The sequence below is a fragment of the Podarcis liolepis genome (assembly GCF_965112155.1).
Source record: "Podarcis liolepis genome assembly, chromosome: 8".
Lineage (NCBI taxonomy): Eukaryota > Metazoa > Chordata > Lepidosauria > Squamata > Lacertidae > Podarcis > Podarcis liolepis.
Window position 1 is genome coordinate 57,617,508 of NC_139560.1, and position 21,777 is coordinate 57,639,284.

At 42.0% G+C, this 21,777-nt stretch overlaps 2 protein-coding genes across 2 annotated transcripts in view; both read right to left on the bottom strand.

The window, feature by feature from the left end:
* Nucleotides 1-21,777, bottom strand: part of CARMIL1 (capping protein regulator and myosin 1 linker 1) — a 336,439-nt gene that overhangs the window by 94,294 nt on the left and 220,368 nt on the right. The gene's annotated exons all lie outside the window — the stretch shown is intronic.
* PARD6G (par-6 family cell polarity regulator gamma) overlaps nt 1-21,777 on the bottom strand; it is a 67,554-nt gene that overhangs the window by 39,161 nt on the left and 6,616 nt on the right. The window contains exon 2 of the mRNA XM_083518787.1: nt 7,733-7,955. Coding sequence (XP_083374913.1) covers nt 7,733-7,955 — 223 coding nt within the window. The remainder of the gene's footprint in view (nt 1-7,732; nt 7,956-21,777) is intronic.

Consider the following 21,777-nt stretch of genomic DNA (forward strand, 5'->3'; position numbering starts at 1 on the left):
ATGTCCTGGGCTTCTCCCACATAGCCTCAGACTTCAAACACTACTGAGCAGCACAGGAAGGGGCTTGCATGCTGGAAGGCAATGTCAGAAGAGACACTTGGGGATGGGGGTGGTGGACTGCATCCTACTCCATATGCAGCTATTGAAAGAGGCAAGGCCTGGTCTAGATGAAAGCAGTGGCAAAACCTCAACTAGGAACCCTACATGCACTCCAGTCATTAAGCATTTGCTAGCATCATGATGAAAAGACTATCTCCACATGTTGTCTGCACCATTTATTCCAAGGATAGCGGGTGGTTAATTCAAAAGTATTTACTACATTTCCTGTGTTAAGTTTCTAATTTTAGCAGGGAGGGGTTTTTTGTTTTTGTTTTAAAGAAAACACCAAAGGCACTGCATGTCTACTTCTGCAGATAATTCCCGCAGCAGCAGCACATAACACAAAAAAACTTTTCCTAACCTAGTGCTTTGCCAGATGTTTGGGGTTGTGCTGGCTCAAGCTGGTAGTCCAAGGATGTGGCGTGAACTAGGCTGGGGGGAGGCTGATCAAATGTGTTCCCATATCTCACAGGAGCAGCTGAGAGTGAGCAACTTCAATGAATTAAGTATAAGTAATTATAGCTTCGATCTTTTGTTCATGAGGCTGGCTGGCTGAATAATTCCCATTGCTACTTTGCAAACTACAGAGGCACATTATATTTCAACATATGGAAGGATTTATTCCTTCAAAACTGGTGGCTGGGGGATGACGGCAGTGGCATTGCGTGGCTTGCCAGTGCCCGGGGCCGTGCAGGGCTTGGTGGGTGGGAGGGAGGGAAACGAATGGAATATGCATGCACATTAAACTGCTTAATGGCATCTGTGTCCTATGTCACACAGGAGTTCATGGCCACAGAGATAAGAAAAGAAGTTCCAAAGTCTGGAGGTGTCACTTCCTGGTTTGCATGGAGAAGCTGTTTCCAATGGAGCCCAGTGAAAGCTGTATTGAGGCAGCACTCAGTGTTGAGATTTTGCACCCCAACAATTCTGCACCTGGGGCAACCACTCTTGTGCTTCCCCCAACTATGCCACTGTAAGACACTGATAACCTTCAAAGAAATACACTCCCCTAAGCAGAAGCTTCCTGGGCTCAATGAGGTGGTCAATTAAGAGTGGCTCAACTGGGATGCGGGTGGCGCTGTGGTCTAAACCACAGAGCATAGGGCTTGCCAATCAGAAGGTTGGCGGTTCGAATCCCTGCGACGGGGTGATCTCCTGTTGCTCAGTCCCAGCTCCTGCCAACCTAGCAGTTCGAAATCACACCAAAAAGTGCAAGTAGATAAATAGGGACTGTTCCGGCGGGAAGGTAAACGACGTTTCCGTGTGCTGCTCTGGTTTGCCAGAAGTGGCTTAGTCATGCTGGCCACATGACCCGGAAGCTGTACTCCGGCTCCCTCGGCCAGTAAAGCGAGATGAGCGCCACAACCCCAGAGTTGTTTGCGATTGGACTTAACTGTCAGAGGTCCCTTTACCTTTACCAATTGTTTAAACTATCAGTGGCGTAGCGTGGGGGGTGCAGGGGGGGCCGGCCACACCGGGCGCAACATCTGGGGGTTAAGGTTAGGGGGTGCAAATCCACGAGTTAGGGGGCGCAAATCCACGGGTTAGGGGGCGCAAATTACTTGCCTTGCCCCGGGTGCTGACAACCCACGCTACGCCACTGTAAACTATTGCCTTCATTAAGGTGACAGCCCAAAGTATATATGCTAAAAGAGAAAAACAGCAACAACATGTACAATATTCTGTGTTGCCAGATCTTAAAAGGGACAATGTTTGGATTTACAATTTCTCTTTTTATCACCGTTAACTGTGCTGCCCATAAAAGGCATCCATCTTGGTCAGTTCAGCTCTGACAAATCTCATGATGCTGAATAATCTTGTCGGCCATGAATACTACATAATTCGGAGTCAAACATGCAGAACAAAGAGCACACAGGGCAGCCCAGAAGTGGCTGTGCGATTTATAATTATCTTCTTGTAAGGTTGCTGTAGAACTAGGCTTGCCACCACTTACTTTTTTATAACTAATACACAAGATTAAGCAGGTAAAGCTTTCCCAAAAACTTTACCACCATGCCAGAAAAAGTTTTCACCGGCACAATTTCTGGGTCAGGTGTTGTTAGAGCAGGGTTTCCTGCATTTGGGTCTCCAGCTGTTTTTTTGGAAAACCCTGTGTTAGACATTGGAGTGAGAACTGTACACAAAGAGGTGCTTGGTAACCCTTCCATATGATAGGACAGTTCACTACAGACAGCTTCCTTTCAATTGCCTTTTTACACAGCACACAGCTCGAGGGGGTGGGGATAACCTCACAAACAAGTGATCTTGCCTCCCTGCACTGGGAAGGTGTTTTATTAACAGCCGCCAAGTCTAGATCCAAGCTTACTTTGTAATTAGCATACCAAGGTGACCAGAAAAATTATACATTATAGAAATCTCAGGTTTCATAACACAGAGAAGCCAGGATCAAAGAAGAGGAACAAGGTCTCACACATGTTCAAGGGGACATCTCACTTTCTTCTCTTGACCTATGCAACATAAAGAAGACCTTTGTGGAAGACCTCTGCAATACCATCCTAATTGTGTTTGTTTGGGGTTTTTTTGAGATGGGAGGTTGTCAAGCAACTGCTATTAAGAAAAGTGTACCTGAAGTCTCTACTGGGCATGTACTTTTGGGATCTCAGCTAGAAGGAATAAGAAGCAAGATTTGTGCATTCAATTATTTTATCAATCCTTCTTTTAGTTTAACATAGATCAGGAAGTAAAGACATGTGCCTTCAGAAGAAGAAAAGTTTCCCACATTGCTATCCCAATTATGAGGCCATAAATTTCTCATGCAGCAGACACCTCTCTTTATAGGAAAGGTTTTTGATCCAACTGATACTAAATTACAGAGTTACAAGAGCAAAACATCCCAAACAGTCTTGTCTAGAGAACAAGGATATAGCTGATGGCCTAGTCCTTAAAACCACTTATCCGAAAAGCAATTGGGAAATATCTATTTCAGCCGAGGAAAATTAAGTCAACAGAATTAGCGCTTGCCTTTTATTGACTGTTTGGTGTTCAATTATGCAAGCATTCCCTTAAAATTGGTCATCCAGATTTCTCCTCCAGGCTACTGTGAAAAACAAAGCACCTGTACACTATTATCAGTGCTTGAAATAGACAACTAGTAGAAGCTAATGAAACCGACTGTAAACTGGTGTGCTGGTTGCCAGAACACATTACTGAATCACCCTCTCTCTGTATGTGTGCGCATGTATATGAGTGTCTATATTTAAATACCCACACCCAGGTTGCCTGACCAATACAGTACTTCTGGATTCTCCCAGCACACTGTGGATATCCACTTTGTATGGCATGCCAATAATGCAGTCCCCACACTACCAAGGGCTTTACTTCTTCCATGTTCAAAACTGGCTCCCATTGGACATCTAAGGACACTTTCGGACTGATCTGAACAACAGGAACAGGAAACATTCTTTCAACACTGCCAATCCCAGCAGCGCCCCACGCTCTCCTCTGATGAGCTGACAAGTGTGAGAACAGCCAGAGAGTACACACCCAGCTTGTATCCTACAGTGAGCATGGAAAGGCCTGGGGAAAACATTTTCATAGAATTACTTCCTTTGCTCAGTGTGGTACTGCAGTTCTCTCTTTTTTTAAAAAAAGGTACCAGCAGAAGATACTGCCAGAAAACATCCCTCATCCATAACACCACAGGTGGAACACAAGAAGTATCAGTTTGCACTTAAAACATTGCTCTTTGTTTGCGGGTAATCGTTAGTTACCATTAGTAGCCTGAAGCCATCTGCTGTGGCTTTGCCTAAAGAGCAAAGTTATCTTGGCCTGGCCCGGTACCTGGGACAGGATACACCTAGGAACTATTCCAAGCTGTGACAGGTCAAGAAATCCATAAATGGGATAAGAAAGGGGATGTGAAAACAGCTTGTAGCACCCAATGTAGTATAAAACTTACGTTAAGCAGCTTCTGCAGAGATTCTAGTATTTGCTTCGATTTATGACTGTTTAAGTGCTCATTGCGCTGAAAGACTGACGATTGTGTTTGGGATAAACTAGCTGGCCAACATGAGTTTGACCAAACCGTGGGAGGCAGTGGAAGACAGGAGTGCCTGGTGTGCTCTGGTCCCTGGGGTCACGAAGAGTCGGACACGACTAAATGACTAAACAACAACAACAAGCTGGCAACAAAGGGTGGATGGAGGAGAGAAGGAAAAAGGAAGGAAAGGAGAAGCATCTGAAACAAGTGGAGCGATTTTTGTACATTGGCCTTGGAAGTAGATGATGGATGCTGCGCATTTCAGCGACCAAACTTCTTAGCTTGCACTTGTCTGCCTACCAGCCAGTGATCTGACAGAGCCTCCCTATCGTCACCAATGCACTGACTGAAAAATCTCCTTGTGATGATCTAGAAAAAGAGGAATGACCTGCATCACAGCCTGCCGAGGTGGAAGCGAACAAAGCAAAGCTGTACAGAGACCCAGGTTTTTTCTACCTTAGCAGAGGCCAAAGGAGGATGGCTCACTTATTCCCTGTATTATTTGCACGCCTCCTGCTCTTATTCCCAAGGCTCATGGCTGATTTTTACATTTCATTCTTTACTATCACAGTGAGGCAAAACATCATTCCCTATACTTAAGGGTATAGGATGGGTCCAAGGCCACCCAAACTAGCTCAAGAGGGATTTAAACCCAGGCCCAAGTGCCACATTATAGTTGCTTCTCCACCTGTGGGGGAAAAACAAAACTAAACTAAAAATGCTTCCCTTTTGATTAGCAGCACTGATGGCTCAGCATGCTTAGCAGAAAGAAGCCTAGAGCAGAACAGCTGTGCCCTTGATGTTTAAGAGAGAGGGATACTAGTCCAAGATGGCAATCTAGCCACAACCTGTTCAACCAGAGTGCCAAAAACAACAACGACAAGGTGGTGATGTGCATTGCAGAGAAACACCCACTTGCTGTGCAGTCCTGGAGTCCTCTAGCCCCAGACACAAAGAGCAAACTGCCTATTGCAGGCCTGTGCAAAGTACCTGCCCTTCAACACACACACACACACACACACACACACACACACACACACACACACCTCCCAAACGCCAAAGTTTAATAGGTTCTGTATTTGAAGCTGTAAAGTTGGGACACTGCAGCTGTAATATTATAATGGCTTGTAAGGGAATAGGAAAGTGGAACCGAGGAAGATACATTTTATTTTCCTCCAACTAAGCAGATTTGATATTGGCAATGGATTATTTTTAAGTATAACATTCCGCCTCTTCCAAAACATGATTATCAAACCCAGGAGTGTTTATACTCTGGGCTCTACAGCAATGAAGTTACTTTGTCCAACCACTCCCTTTCTGCATTTTTTTTTAAAATGGGGTCATTGTAACAATTCCATCTCAGGTCATCTGGTTCTGAACTTGCCAGTCCCCTATCTAAGATGTAACAACCCCTTATTTTATTTTATTATTTTATTTATATTATTTTATTTACAAAGGAGAATTGATACATAAACACAGGTAAATCTGAACTGGTGCTGGCACAGGAAAATTAGATATAATTCCTTCTGATTCAAGGTTTGCTTCTAAATTCAAAGCTAAGGGCCCATTTGCCAACACAGACACATACCTGTATTAGTCATTTGTGACTAAGGTACAGAATCCAGGAAAATGGTACCCAATCCAGTACCCCATGTATCATCATGTAATAAAACTGCGGTGGTTTTGGACCAATACAAACTTTTGCACACTCCAGTTGCAAAAAGTCTGACTACCCAACATCAAAATCAATCTGTATGAGTAAAGATTGACATCATCATCATAAGCATCATTTTATTTGTACAGTATGCTGCTGCCTCCCCACAGTTAAAACAATGCTCAAGGCGGCTTACAATATGAAAAGATTTACATAATTACAAATAAAGCAAAGTAGTCATAAAAATAAATAAAACACATTAAAAACTATATAACCAAACTGAACAATTTCCACATAAAAATAAAGATGCAAAAAGTTAACATTAGTAACAACAGCAAAAACTTCCAATGAAACTTCTCCCAAGACAGCCCAGTCCTTGCTGGGCAGCAGCAGTCCTTATGAGGCCTGTCAGGCCCCACGCTGCACGATGCCAGTCTCGCAACATCTGAGCATGTGTGAGAAGCTCCCCAGAGTGATTTGTCTTGTTTGTTATTCCTGCTATTTCTACTCTATTCTGTTTTAAGAGTTTATTCTCCATTGTGCTGCTTCATTTTTCTTACTACATTAGTTATTTCAAGGCTGCCTGCCTTTGGCTCCGTTTCAAAGTCACTTGCTTCTTAAGCAAGCTTTGGAACACAGCAGCTTAAATATGCTTCAGCAATCCTGTTTTGAACTGCTAACATGCTTTAAGCTGCAATCCTATATGGCTGGTGTGGCGATCACACAAGGTCCCCAGACATTTCACCGTCTATTGATCCCTGTGCCACCACTTTATTTCTCGCTGCCAGCACCCAGGCCCTACCTGGTAAAATACTGAGTTCAGTCAGGGTTAAATCGGAACATAAACTTCTGTTTATTTATTGCAGTTTAACAAGAGTGTGGTTTCATAAACAGTCTCAGTCAATTACAATCATGGGGTGCCTATCCAGACCTATAACTCCCGCTACCTGCTCTCACTCACTAAACCACCTCTCAGATATTTACTTGTCTTCCTAGCTCTTAACTGTTCCTGACTCAGCTTATTTCGCATCACTAACTCAACTTACCCACAGACTCTATTCCAATTCAGTCCCACTCCAACCAACCACCCAACTCCCAACGAACTCCCCCTCTTCGCCCCTCTCAGAGCTGGTTTTATAGTCCCTCTGACTCCACCCCCTGGGTTCTGATTGGGTAACCTGTTTAACTATTTCACCTCCAGCACTCTCATATGTTAATGTCACCGCTGGGAGTATGGCCTATTGAACTCGGTGCCTTTTATTTCTCAGTAAATATATATATATATATATATATATAGGATTGCCCTGTTACTTAATAAATTTTAAGAACAGATAAATTAGGCAATCAAACCATGCTTAGTAGGGACTGCTAATGCAGAAGAAGGCGAAACAGAGCCTCCATATATGGTTCTTTCCTCTGGTAGAAAAGAGACACCTGTTAAAAATAAAAGAGTCCTAGCATACATTTTGCTCCCAAATATTATGGCTGCAGGGAGAAGTTGGAGTACTGGCAGGCTTGAATTCCCACCCCCATCTCTCATGAGCTGATGCACAGTGAAAGAAGCAAAACAAATCTCGTTGGCTGGGCATCCAACCTTCTTTGATCTTCAGCCATTATTTCAGATTTCTTAAGGGCCAACTTACATTTTCTACATATAAAGGAAGGAATTTCCAAACAGTAATACACGAGCAGCATCTCTAACAACAGCTTGCTGCTTGTCATATTAATGAAAGGAATATGCAAATTATTTTGAGTGCATGCTATTAAAATATGCTGATGCACTGCAGTCTTTTGTGCCTCGTTGCGATATATTTCTGCTATTTCCCTAACAACAACTTACCCACCCCACTCAAATATCCAGGTCGAGAAGCCAATACAAACAGGATTCTACTCTCCACAGGGGTTTTCAAAATCTAGAAATCAGTAGGAAAAAATGAGGAGTTTATGTTTTCAGCAGATGGGTGATCATTTAATCTTACCTTGCTTTTGTATAAAAATCCTAAGCAGCGGGTTTGCACTTGTAACAGCCTTGAAGAAGTTGTCGTCGTTATTAATAGGAAGGAGATCTCCATGTATATCGGCATAACCAATCATCACCTCCATGTTGGATATGTGGTGGATGTGAAGAATCAGTTTGTAGAAGTCTTCAAATTTCCCTGGTTTGAAACGATCCAGGGAAAACCTTCGAAATTCTGCACCAAACTGGAATCAAGGGGAAAAGAGGAGATGAATGGGTGTCAGGGTTTTTAAGGTGACAGAAGCTTTCAAATTTCACATCTGCTGTTCTTATTCTTAAGTAGCTTACGTGCTCTTCAAACTGCAACCTTATAATTGTACAGGATATTAAGATGATGGAAGAGGTCAGTTGTTTTTTTAAATTTAATTCAAACACTGTACTAGACCGTGCTTTGCACTAGCTATAGCTTAGAATCCAAACCATGGTTTGAACTTCTAAAGCACTATTCTTTCTGCACTTATAATGTCCTTGGGACAGCAAATTTCTCAAGGCAGACAGATGGCTGTAACTATGGTTTGCCAATTCAAAACATCACACCAAACCAGTTAGAACAAATTTGCTTATTCTCTCCTTCCTCCTGTCAAAAGCAGACAACCCTGCCAGTGTTCCTTTGCCTCCAGTTGCTTTGAACATGTCAACCAAAATGCAATGCTTCTGTTTTCTCCTGCTACTTACTATACCTCATGATTTCAGCAAATTGCTCTTGAAAGGTTTCCCAGAAGTTCATTTTAAATTGATTCTTTTTCACTTCCCTAATTTGACCAACAATTGGGAAATCCAGAGGCCCACTCTGAAAGATCAGTTCCTGCCAGGTTTTTGAGGGACATAAGAACACTGGTTCTCCATTTACTGATGAAAACAGAATCCCCAATGACATAGCTTTCTGATGTTGAAGAGGCCTTGGACTCCCAAGACTGTTGATGACCATAAAGTACTCTGCAGGCCTACAAAGCCCACACCATATTCCCCTCTGTGAAGATTGCCTGTGCAAGAGAGTTCCTTGCAATGGAACTTGCTCACATAACCGATGCCTGGAAAAAAGCCTCAGGAGCTTGAAATCCCTGAGCAGTGCTTTGAAGTCCTGACATTGGGACTTCAAAGCACCTAGCTATCTTATATCATTGTGACACCAGATAATTGATGGATGGGCAGCTTCACTCACCTGTCAGGTTTGGACTGTGGGGCCAGGGCCTGAAAAGTATCTGGTTCATGGACCCAAAAGGCTCCCCATCTGTGGGCGTACATCCTTCCAAATATGTTGGAAGTCAGTTCCACTGAAGTCACTAGGTGACATTTGAGACATTTTCCCTGAATGAGTCATGCAAACAATGCAGATGTGGAACACACTAGGTTAATTTAATGAGGGGGAAATTGGGTAGAATTAAATTGTTCTTAACAAACACTAATTTCAATTCAGGCATTTTAATATTCATGTAGCCCTAAGAGACTTGGAAGAAAGTCTACAAAGGTAATTTCCATGTTCATTGCCTTGGCTATATTTGAAACTGTTAACTGGGATAAGCATCCTCAGCTCATTGCAAAAGGAAGCTTCTACATGGAAATTAAGAGATGTCAAGCATCAGCAAACTGTTACTCAAGTGAACAAGTCAGAGCTGGAGAAGTACCGTATTTTTCCATGTATAAGACTAGATTTTTTTCATAAAAAATAATGTCAAAAATTAGGGGACATCTTATACACGGATAGTGCCAAGGGAGGGACTGGTGATTGGTTGTTGCCGCAAAAATAGAGGGTGTCTTATACATGGGGGCGTCTTATAGATGGAAAAATACGGTATATTAGTCTTTAGCTGTCAAGGACTCTGATTTTAAGTTACGAACCACTAAGAGACTAGTCAGCAAAAGGGAAAAGATTTGATGAAATATTGCCAATCCGAACACTGCAGATAAATCTTTCCACAGCCATGCATGCAGAAGGGTTGTGTATGGTGCAAACAGCAGTGTCAAGGGCGGGGGGGGGGGGGGAATCCAGGAACGCCTATTTTGTTGTTGCTTTCTTGTAAACCGTGTATGGTAATATAGAAATGAAGTATACAAATTAATAGCAAATAAAATGGGTTTAGAGGCGGAACCCCAGTGAACAGACTTGTGCATTTATTTATTTATTGAATTTATATACTGTCCTATGCCTAGAGGTCTCAGGGCGGTTCACAGAACAAAATCAAAATATTAAACCACAAAATATATAATCAAAATAAAAACAACAACCCAAAAACCCCTTTGTAACGATTCTCCTTTGTAATGTTTATACAGTACTGTATATTAAGTACAGTAATTAAGAGTTTGTCCTTTGACTTTTGCATCTCGTCATTAGAAGCTACTCATCTCACATAAAATCACAGTCATACAACACGTACCCAAATGTGAGAAATGAAAGCTTTTTTTTTTTTAATACAACTCTTCCTATCTGAAGAGTTTTAAGAAAATGTTTTTGTTTTTTTTAAAGAGTTCAGTGAAGCCTGGAAAGCTTGCTTACCATTACAATGAAACTTGGTTAAATACATAAATAAAACAATACAAGTCTCATTCTTTTGGGCAGACACAATTGTAACCCTTCATAAGAACCTAGAAATTAAGAAGTCAGGTCAACCGATGGAGTAAATATTTAAAGGTTTGCATCCAAACACACATGCGGAGGCAGAGCTGTAGCTAGGTGACCTTGCGCCCCTGGCAGAACCGTCCAGATTCCGCCCCCCCCCAGCCATGGACAAATTAGCTCTTCTTTCTGCCTCTCCTCCAACCCCCCCTTCCACCCATTCAATTTACCCTCTATTTAAAACCATTTCCTATGAGGCATTAATCAATATTTATATTTACAGACATATTTTTAGCCTATTTTGCGCCCTCCCCATTGCCTGCGCCCCTGGCAGGGTGCCCACCTCACCACCCCCTAGCTATGGCCCTGTGTGAAGGTCACAAAGCCCCCCTCCCATTTTACAAAGTCTGATGCAGAGACTTAGCAGAAGCATAGCAGAAATGACCAATTGGGCTTGAAGGGTTTTCATAAAGGCTGAAGAGAACTAAAGCTAAAAATAAAAAGCATGCTAGAACACAGTGGCCTGTTAAGTTAACCACCCGTTCTCTTCAGGCTACATACTTTTGGATCCCAACTGTTTCATTTTTCATTTTTTTATTTTAAAAAGGTTATTTCCATTCCCCTCTTCCCTAATTAAAGGCTGGTGAGCAGCAATGATATATTACTAAGCAGCGCACTGGGTAGTAGAAGAAACAGGATACCTCATAGTTGGTATTGATCTCAAAAGGCCTTTTCCAGACTAGTCTCCTCAACTGCATTGAACCTTCCTATCACTAGAGTGCTAAATGGCTTTTAGAAGGGTGTTCTTTTGCCTATCACCCAGGCTACAGTAAGACAGCAGCCAGAACAATCCTTCATTATGGGAACCTAATCTACTTATTAGAGCAGTCTTTGAACAATGAAGTACAGTAATCTACTTTGGCCTACTTGCCTAACGCAAACATCTCGACTGACATCGCAAAGCTAAAAGCAAGGGAAGGAAGGGCAATACGGGGTTGACGGTAATTTAGGCTGACAGTGCTGCGAGAATGGTGACTAACAAAATAGTATTACACATGCTTGCTCTTCAAACAATGACCCCTCGTTCGAAGAATCTCCCTCAGTATTAGTCACCGTCTGGTCAATTTGCAGATACAAACAGCAAAAGATGTCTAAGGAACCAACCTGTCCTAGCACAACAGGAAATCTCATCTATTCCCATAATAAAATCAACGTTAGGGACGATACAAGGGGTAGAGAACGTACGAAGGCAAATTCTCTGTTTCATGTGATATGAATGCCAGTTGGCGACTGAGGAAAGCAAAATGTCACTTAGAGAAGGATCTGAAATATTTCCCTTGAAGCTTGGAATTGTTTTATTTCTGACTGTTTTCTGTGATGTTTTAATGTGTAATCCAGCTTTCAAGAAAAAAATTTCCAGTTAGTGTGTGCGCAACACAGATATTTGATGGACCTATTCCTATTATATTAGTGGCACACTCAGAAATACAACATGCAGAACATTTTCTAGCAGCACACATGTTGTAATGAAGCACCCGTATTTACTCTGGCAGATGATATACTTTTGTCATCATGAAGAGAAGGTGGTTTATGATGACTCCTCAGAAATTATTACATGGCCTGCCAAGAGGAACAGTGAAATGCCAATTATACTAAACTACCAAGTTATTTCTGGAGCTCATGCTATGTACCACAAATGGTTGTGCAATGGTCAGGAGCGAGGGCAAGTTAGAAGCTACAATTTTCTTAGCAACTGGTTTTCAGAAACAAGGTACTTTGAATACTCCTCTTAACTGCAGCAAAAGGTGAACATTTCCAAATCTTTTACAGTGGTACCTCAGGTTAAGTACTTAATTCGTTCCGGAGGTCCGTACTTAACCTAAAAATGTTCTTAACCTGAAGCACTATTTCTGGGTTAGTGGAGTCTGTAACCTGAAGCGTATGTAACCTGAAGTGTATGTAACCCGAGGTACCACTGTATAAGCAATTGTGGGTTTTTTATAATAATAAAAAAATAGATTTTGAAAGGTGAAAATTGAATTTCATTTGTTCTGAAGATCCCTGCTGGAGTTGCCTTCAAGAACCCTGGCACCATATATGAGCGCTGAAGTTGCGTGTTTATGTCAATAAAGCCCATATTCTCACAGCTGTTTTCAATATTATTTCAAGTTATGTAAAGAAGTGCTGCATTTTTTATGAGAATAAAATGCACTCGCTTGACATGGACCCACAAAACCCAAAGAGTTGGTGCATTAGTAGTCACCAAAATTAACTGTGGGAGAAGCCTGCCAGAAGTTAGTGGGACTGATCCAGGATTCACTACAGTCAATACTTGCTTAATTTTAACTATATAACACATATTGGGAGAAATTACTTCCATGCGTCAACATGAAGCTCCCTGCATAAGGCCTTTTTAGCATTAGAAGACTGTAAAATATGCCATCTCAGAATTCCAACAGAGAAGTGTTGGTACATCTAGAAGGCATTGCAGTAGAATTTTTTACAACATTATGTATTGTACTACAAGATTTATGCTGGAGCAAGGGCAACGCTTGTTTTGAATTTGTTAAGAGATCTATCTAAACTTGCTGCCAAATCAAGTGAGAATGGCTGAGTAGCAAGATTTGCAGAAACACAAACTGAGAATGAAGCAGGACGCTAGCTAAACTGATGAACATGGAGGACAGATTTCCACAAACAAGGTGTGATGTCTGACAAAAACCTCTTGACAACAGAGAGGTGAAATAACCCCACACTGCTCCCGACACATCAACTCATCATAGTTTCTACAGCAGTACAGTGGTACCTCGGGTTACATATGCTTCAGGTTACAGACTCCACTAACCCAGAAATATTACCTCAGGTTAAGAACTTTGCTTCAGGATGAGAACAGAAATTGTGCTCCGGCAGCGCAGCAGCAGGCCCATTAGCTAAAGTGGTGCTTCAGGTTAAGAACAGTTTCAGGTTAAGAACGGACCTCCAGAACAAATTAAGTACTTAACCTGAGGTACCACCGTAGTAACCAACATTTCTGGAAAGAGCCCTACAAGTAAAGCCCAATGTATGAGGCATAACCTACAGTACACAAATGCCACCTCATACATTTAACCTAGCAGCAGCAGCAGCACAACACAAATTGGGAAAATCAGAGATCCTTCTATCCAAGAGAACCGTCTTCCCCATGACACTAGTTACAGTGTCTTCACTTATTAACACTTCCTAGTTGCCATTATTAAAAGACTTGAGGCTTATAAGCAAGAGGATGTGTTTAAAATATGCTCCTCATGCTGGAGGGGAACATAAAAATTCAGGCCAAAATTGCTCACACAATGATTGTTTAGGCAATTCCACAACAATCCAGAAACCCAAGAAATTCAGAACTGACTGAAATCTGGCACCATGTCTTCATTTATGAACAGCAGCAATATAAACAATGTGGTTTATTTTTTTATGGCTGGATCCCATTCCTTATGGTTTGAATAATCAACTTATTGTTGCTGTTTTTAAAATGCAATGGTGTTTTTAAAAGGATTTCTATCAGTTGCCAGTGAAATGACTGCATTGCAGGGGGTTGAACTAGAGGGCCCTTGTGGCCCTTGTGGCCCCTTCCAAATCTACAATTCTATGATTTTGAGCTAGCCAAAGGTTTTCTATTTCTGGCAGCACATCATGAATGAAACATAGAGGGAGGTAAGATTGCTCAAAACTGTTGCTATCTATTTAATCCTGAGTCTGACACCACACAAACTTTAAAAGGCAATGGCTATCTCTCAAATGTTTTAAGTAGCTCAGGCTAAATACCTTTTTGGGGATTTGAATTCTAAAGCTATTGTAGTTGAGAATGCATTTTATTTCACTTTTTCAAGAAAAGAAGAAGTTTAAATTACTAGAAGTTCAAGAAAGTATACACACTTTCCAAAGTTGTCTGCAGAGAAGGCATGTAGGCTAGGTAATGGGAGACACTTACAATGTATCATCCTCATGGTAATGGTTCAAAAATTAGGGTATAAATTAGCAGGCTCTACTATCGTATTCATAATACACTATCAAGCAAGACAAGACACAAGCTTTCTCAGTGTTGCTCCACTCTAGTGATTGTTGTTCACAGGACAGAACTGCCAAATGACTGACTTCAGCATGTGTCAGAAATCCAAACTACAGCAGAGAGCCAACAATATCCACAGTTTAAACCAGAACAATCTAGACATTGTTGCATGGAAGACCTTCCAACCACAGGGAAGAGCTTCACATGTTGCATGAATTGGCACCATAGCGTAATCCAGGGGCAAAACTGATAGGGATGCTTGAGGAACTGGGTTTCTGCAAATTCCAGTTTGAACTGACCTAATCTGCTCCTCATGGGCTAATGTATAAATCAGAACTTAGTTACCCACAGAATTTCACACTTCGCAAAAATATTCCAGTACCATTCTCTCAAAGAGATAGATACATAAAGATAAAACTAAGATTAAAGGTAAAGGTAAAGGTACCCCTGACCATTAGGTCCAGTCGTGACCGACTCTGGGGTTGCGCGCTCATCTCGCTCTATAGGCCGAGGGAGCCGGCGTTTGTCTGCAGAAAGCTTCCGGGTCATGTGGCCGCATGACTAAGACGCTTCTGGTGAACCAGAGCAGCACAGAAAACGCTGTTTACCTTCCCGCTGGAGTGGTACCTATTTATCTACTTGCACTTTGAGGTGCTTTTGAACTGCTAGGTTGGCAGGAGCAGGGACCAAGCAACGGGAGCTCACCCCGTCGTGGGGATTCGAACCACCAACCTTCTGATTGGCAAGCCCTAGGCTCTGTGATTTAACCCACAGCGCCACCCACGTCCCTTAAAACTAAGATTATATGAAGATTAAATGAATGCAGGAATGGGACAGAAAAGACTTATGGCAGGGGTGCCCAAACTTTTTTCAAAGAGGGCCGGATTTGATGAAGTGAACATGTGTGAGGGCCAACTGGATTAAATCAATCGACCCCCAAAAATGGACTTTGGACATGCCTGACTTATGGGATAACAAATGCTGAAGTGACGTAGACCAGAAATAGTCTGTTTTGCTCATCCCTGACACCAACACGGTAAGAGGCCCTGGTTATTATAAAGCGTAGTCCCTTTAAAAAGAAATGAAGAACAGAACAGAATAGAAGAGTAGAATGGTGTGGAACAAAAGAGGGGCTGGACAGGCACCTTCAGAATTCTTCTTCCCTTCTATACCTTACAAAAACAAAACAAAAGCTTGTGGGTTGACAGGTTTTGCACGCTGGGAGTTGGCCTAATTTCAGACATTATCTCCTTCGCATTTCAGATCATCAGTCATATCCCCAAATCAGCAAACAACTTGTCAAATGGAAAACATCGCGCTAGCAAAACAGGCAGGGATGTGGCAACAGCCCGTTACACCTAAACGTGATTAGAGGCTATTCTGTCACACAGTAGTTATCCTCAGAAGACTAGCTTCTATCAGGTACACCTAGAAATTAATTATTCTGAAGGCATTCTTAAAGGACTTTGATATTTTTTTGCCGCAGGAGATTCCTCCAAATAGAAACCTACCTGGGTAAAAAAACACAAGCTAATTCTTATGAGACCCTCTGGTTATGCCCATTTCAAACAATAATTCCAGCAGAAAAATACAATGACAAAGAGAGGTGTGAGGTGTGTGCGTGTGCGCGCGGGGGAATGTATTCATGTATTCACAGTTTAAAATTCTACAGGCAATACTTAAATCATGCCCATTTTCACAATTCCCTTCCTGCATCAGCTAATGTCCAACTAATGCAACACATTATCTAAAATACTAGCAAAATTCCAATGCCTCAAGAAGTGTGACAGTTCAGCATATTAATTCAGCTGTGTATCCCATGTGCTTCTCACAGAAACCTCATTGATGCGTCTGTCCCAAAACTACAAGTGATAGGAGCTTGAAGTGTGGATCAACATTTGAAGAACAACTCACATTGAACAGGTTATGCCTACCAGACACATTGTTTCAACATCCTTGGAACCAAATTGCATGTTCCAAACAAGAGTTTAACTGAAGCCCAGCTCACAAGGCTGACACAGCTAAGTGTTTTCCTTAGGGCCAGGTGGTACATTACATGCAATATAATGCACCAGCTGGAGACTGGGGGCTCTTTTTAAAGAGGAAAAGTGGCTTTTGGAGAGAATGGTGTGAAGTAGCAGCAGGATGCTTAATGCTTTCCCTACTGCGGCAAAGTCCCTCCCGTAAAGCAGCTTTTCCCACTGCAGACAGTCAAGTGCAAGGATGTGCACATATGAAACACCTGAAGGGAGCAAAATGGAGAAAGGAAAGGGCACACAAAGAGTTAAATAGGCCCTTCCCACTCCAGATCAAGAAATAGCCCCCCCCCTTTTAAAGGAGGCCATCAGACTACAGTTGCATGAATTTGTATGTACTTATTGAGCCTTTAGGAATATCTATTACTTTGTGAACCTTGAAAATTTCAGAATACATGATTTTATCTTAAAAGAGAATGATGCTTGTAAATCCAAAAAGAACTAGAACAGGAATTCTACTAAGATATTTTTCTGGTAGATCACTTTTAAGAAGCATGTAAATGGTATATGCACTTTTTTTCTTTTTGCTATTCTATCTCTCTTTCTCAATAAAAGATATTCTAGTAAAAGATATGGAACTGGGGTGGGTGGGGGTGGGGATAGAAATAGTTAAAAATGTAATGCTATTACTGCATACCTGCTGAATTCAAACTCTGTTATGCAAAATCTCTCCAGATTTCCCATGCATCTGATGAAATCTGATTCAGCCGGTAAGTTTGGCAAGGCACAGCAGTGGAACAACAAGAAAAGCTCTCAGACCCCGGGGGAATTAATTGATACAGAATACAATTCAAAATATGGGTCAAAGCAAAAGTGTGGATGAGCCCTTTGTCTGAGTAATTAATGCGAAACAAAACCACCTCCAGCTGCAGGGTTTTAAAATCTAACAGCAATTTAAAGAGTGCATTGTATGGCTTACATGTAGGAATGGAAGATCCCTTTTCGACAAGTTACATGTAGCCAGATGTAATTTCTCACTCAAAAAGGACTTTTGCTACCAGTTTAGCAGAGTGATGATGAATAACCGCTGGTTCCAACAGTAGCTGGTATGGGAGTTGAACACCCACCCACCCCAAGAAAACCCTACACACATTTAGCTTTTTGTGAGTTGTAGTACATGCTAAAAAAAAGTGGAAGACATGACTAGTCAAAACTGCTAGAGAACTAGACCTTCCTGATTTTCAGGGTGCTGTCGCTGTTCTGGCCCCACAGAATAAAAGAGTGGAAGAACAAGTCGAGATAATAATCTTTCATTGAACTTGTTAGTGTAAAAGCCCAAGCTGTTCTTGATTGGCTGAATTTAAGCAAGTCTTCTAGCCACAGTAGAAACAGATAACCAAAGTCAGGTATAACTAAGCAACCCAAACTTTTATCATCACAGGAAGGCATACAAATACAGGATACACAACTTGCTGGAAAAAAATAGGAGCTGCCATATGGACTAGGAAAGATTCAGTCTTATAGTGCATGCTTTTCATTGCCCTAGCTGAATTAGATTTCCTATTTAGGAAAAAATATATATTTAAAAGATTTGTGCCCTGCCTGTCTTCCACAGAAGTCCAAGAGGTCAAGAATACTCAAGCTGGATCCTTTAAAAAAAAGCTATACTTTCACCAGGCAACAAAAAGTTAACAGTGATAAAAACAGGAAGTAAAGTAAGGAGAAATAAAAAAATTCCTTCCAGTAGCACCTTAAAGACCAACTAAGTTAGTTCTTGGTAAGAGCTTTCGTGTGCATGCACACTTCTTCAGATACACACTTCTTCAGATGTGTATCTGAAGAAGTGTGCATGCACACGAAAGCTCATACCAAGAACTAACTTAGTTGGTCTTTAAGGTGCTACTGGAAGGAATTTTTTTATTTTGACTATGGCAGACTAACACGGCTACCTATCTGTAACTTAAAGTAAGGAGGACATTCTACTGATGTGGCAACTGAAACACCCAGACTCTTGTGCCTCCAATGTTGATCTAAATCAGTGGTTTCATAATAAAAATGTGTTCATGCCACACTTGATAAGAAATACATTGGAAAACAAAAGCTGGAGAGCCGCAGGTTTCCCCATCATACTCACAGTTCCAAAATTCCAGCCCAACTGATTGAAATCTTGTGCTGTGGTCTAAGCCACAGAGCCTAGGGCTTGCCGATAAGAAGGTCAGCGGTTCGAATCCCCGCGACAGGGTGAGCTCCTGTTGCTTGGTCCCTGCTCCTGCAAACCTAGCAGTTCGAAAGCATGTCAAAGTGCAAGTAGATAAATAGATACCGCTCTGGCGGGAAGGTAAACGGCATTTCCGTGCGCTGCTCTGGTTCGCCAGAAGCGGCTTTGTCATGCTGGCCACATGACCCAGAAGCTGTACGCCGGCTCCCTCGGCCAATAAAGCGAGATGAGCGCCACAACCCCAGAGTTGGTCAAGACTGGACCTAACGGTCAGGGGTCCCTTTACCTTTACAGTCTCAAGAGATCTGCAGAGGACAATGCAAGAATCTGTAGTCGCTTACCCCAGAACACAAAGCTCATCCCATGACTTAGGAATCTAGAAGTTAGTGACTGAAATATCTCTCCAAGCATTGCAGTTATGAACTATTAATTACCTCTATCAAGAAGCACTTCAAACCAACATGGATTTTGCCACCTTTCATAGTTCCCTGATAAAAAGACTCGGGCTGCATACACACAACATCTTATTCGAGAACCAATGGAGACCAAGTACTTGTCGTTTTCTACACAGTCCATGTTCCATCTAGATCTATCGCCTATATTTTGCATCCCAAGAAGTGCTTCCTGAGAAACTGGCTTCATTCTGAAAATAAAAGCTCATTGATTTTGCATTACCCTGCAATGTGTCCATCTGAAAACAGATGGAGGCAGGCTAGGGATGAACCAAGACCTTTTGGTAGCTGAGGCGAACCACAAAATGGTGCTGCCACACCCTGCTAGGGAAGAAGGGGCGAGTGAATATCCACATCAGGAACAAGGGGGGTGAGGGAAATAAATATCTACACCTGGAACAAGGTTGGGAGGAGACCCAAAGTGCCTCCTGTTTGCCAAGAGGCCACAATAGAGGTGGCAACAAATCTAGTCTCCAAGGAGTGCGCTGCAGAAACGACATTTTTGTGCTAGAAACATTCTACCCCTACCAGGTTTGTCATTTCTTCTCCTTTCAAATAAACAAAGTTCCTGATTACATCTGGAGGCCCAGGATGCAGGACTGCACCCACTCATACCCATTTCTTCTAGGCTAAAGCATTGGAGGATAAACAAGAAAACACGAGTTCGCATTCTCAACTTTCTTGTTCCCAGACAGGTTTTCACAAGTCTTGGTGCTTACAACATAAAAGATGAGTTGATCCATTTATTTTTTTTAGGATGACGGCACAGGCATCGGCCGGAAAGAACAGCACACCCCAAGTGGCATTTTGAGCTGCATTTGATCTAGAGCAGTCTAGCCAAGTTGGTCAAGATCATGCTTGCAAACAGCTACCCACCTATGACAGATAAGAATAGCCACTAGGCAGGGAAGTACATGCCACCTGTAAGATGGCTATTTTCTCTTTCAGGCCATCTGGGCTAAGAATAATTGCAGGTGGAGGTATTTGCAAAACGGAGCTGAGACACACTTGTTCTGTGTGGTTAAACAGCTGCCCACTTCATTAGCAAGACACCCATGTCCACCTAAGTCAGACAGGAAGCAATGTAGAGCAACAGATACCTTACTAGCTCAACGCATTCTTACAGATGGATCGCCAAGTCCTAATGGGATGTTATTTGTTCATAAATTATGAGCTGCTTTTCCAAGCGCTAAAAAGTGCTGTGTACAAGTCGAAATTCAATAGCAAGAAGCAAATATTCAAACAATACAGCTGAAGCCAAAGTGTTTCCCCTCAGTGCCTACCCTAAGTCACAAAGTGCCCTAAACAAACCTTTCTAAATTTAAGGAAACATCCATTCTTACCATCTCCCCCTACAAATAGAAGGCCAAACTAGACGCAATGGAGACACCATTCATTTGTTCATCCCATTTACATATAAAACAAGAACGGGAACCTGACTTCAAAGGTCACCAACACAGACCCAGAGGTTTTCCTTGGGGTGCCCCCAATAAATTCAGGATTGGGGAGATTAACTCTTGCCTCCCCAACTGCACTCTCCAGGAAAATTGGGGGGTGCGAAGGGTTCAACACTCTTGTATACTCAGCTTACTGCTGCATAAAGACCTAAAGATAGACAGACACACTTAATGCATGTGGGGTCAAGCACTTAAGAAGAAACACATTTCTGCCAATCATATCTACTTAATGCTGCTTCCAAACAGGATTCTGAAGTAATGTTTCCAACACAAACCCTTTGAGTTACTATAGGTTTATTGTTCCAGAACATGAACACCTCAAGAAGAAAGAAAACTTGATGGGGTGCCCTCTTCTCACAAGAGAGTTATCATATTTGGTATTTTACAGAACTACCATGCTCTACTTAACATTTTGTTTTGGAGATGGAACAGCCCAGTCGTATGCGTGTCTGGACACAGTCAGATTACTCAGCAGGAAGTGCTACCTACTCCCAGGTGAGTATGCGCAGAATAAAGCTGCAACCCAACCAGTCCAAGTGAGACCGTGAGACTTTCTCATCACCTACTACAAAAATGCTGACTTTGTCTCTCAATTAAATAAGAAATAACTGTTACAGTTTTCCCACAAGTAAGGTAAATTTCAGTGCTAATCCGCCATTTGGCATATGGAAGGCCATCTGTTATATACCTGACAAAATTAGTAACATGAACTTAAAAAGACAAGTTCAAAATTTCCGCAACTCTCAAGGCATCTGCACCAAGCAGTGAAAAGCCTTTTCATCACTGCTGAATATCCACCTTGACATATTTTAAATATAAGCACTATATTTAAGTTTCACATGCCACTCCAAACCAGTGAATTAAACACCACCAACACACAACTATGTGGATTAAAACCATATGTACTTTAATGATAACATGCCTCCTGAGCTGAAGAAGCCATTTTCTTCTTTACTGGACAGCAGTTTTTGCAATTAAGGATTTCAGAGGCACAAACTTAAGCACTGTATATTTGTCACTTGATGACTTGCATGTGCGTATGGGCCCTGTGCTGATACATCTCATCACATCACCACAAATGCGGTTACTTTTGATTCAAGAGAATCATTTCAGACATTCAACTGCAGGTCATCAAGACATACAGCAATTCAGTACAAAGAAGCCTAAACACAACTTTTCTGTAGCAGGCTGTGTGGATCAACAACATCTGGAGGCTTGTAACTCCCATCATCCCTGACCATGCTGGCTGGGGACGATGGGAGTTGGGAATCCAACAACATCTGGAGGGCCATAGGTTCCCCATCT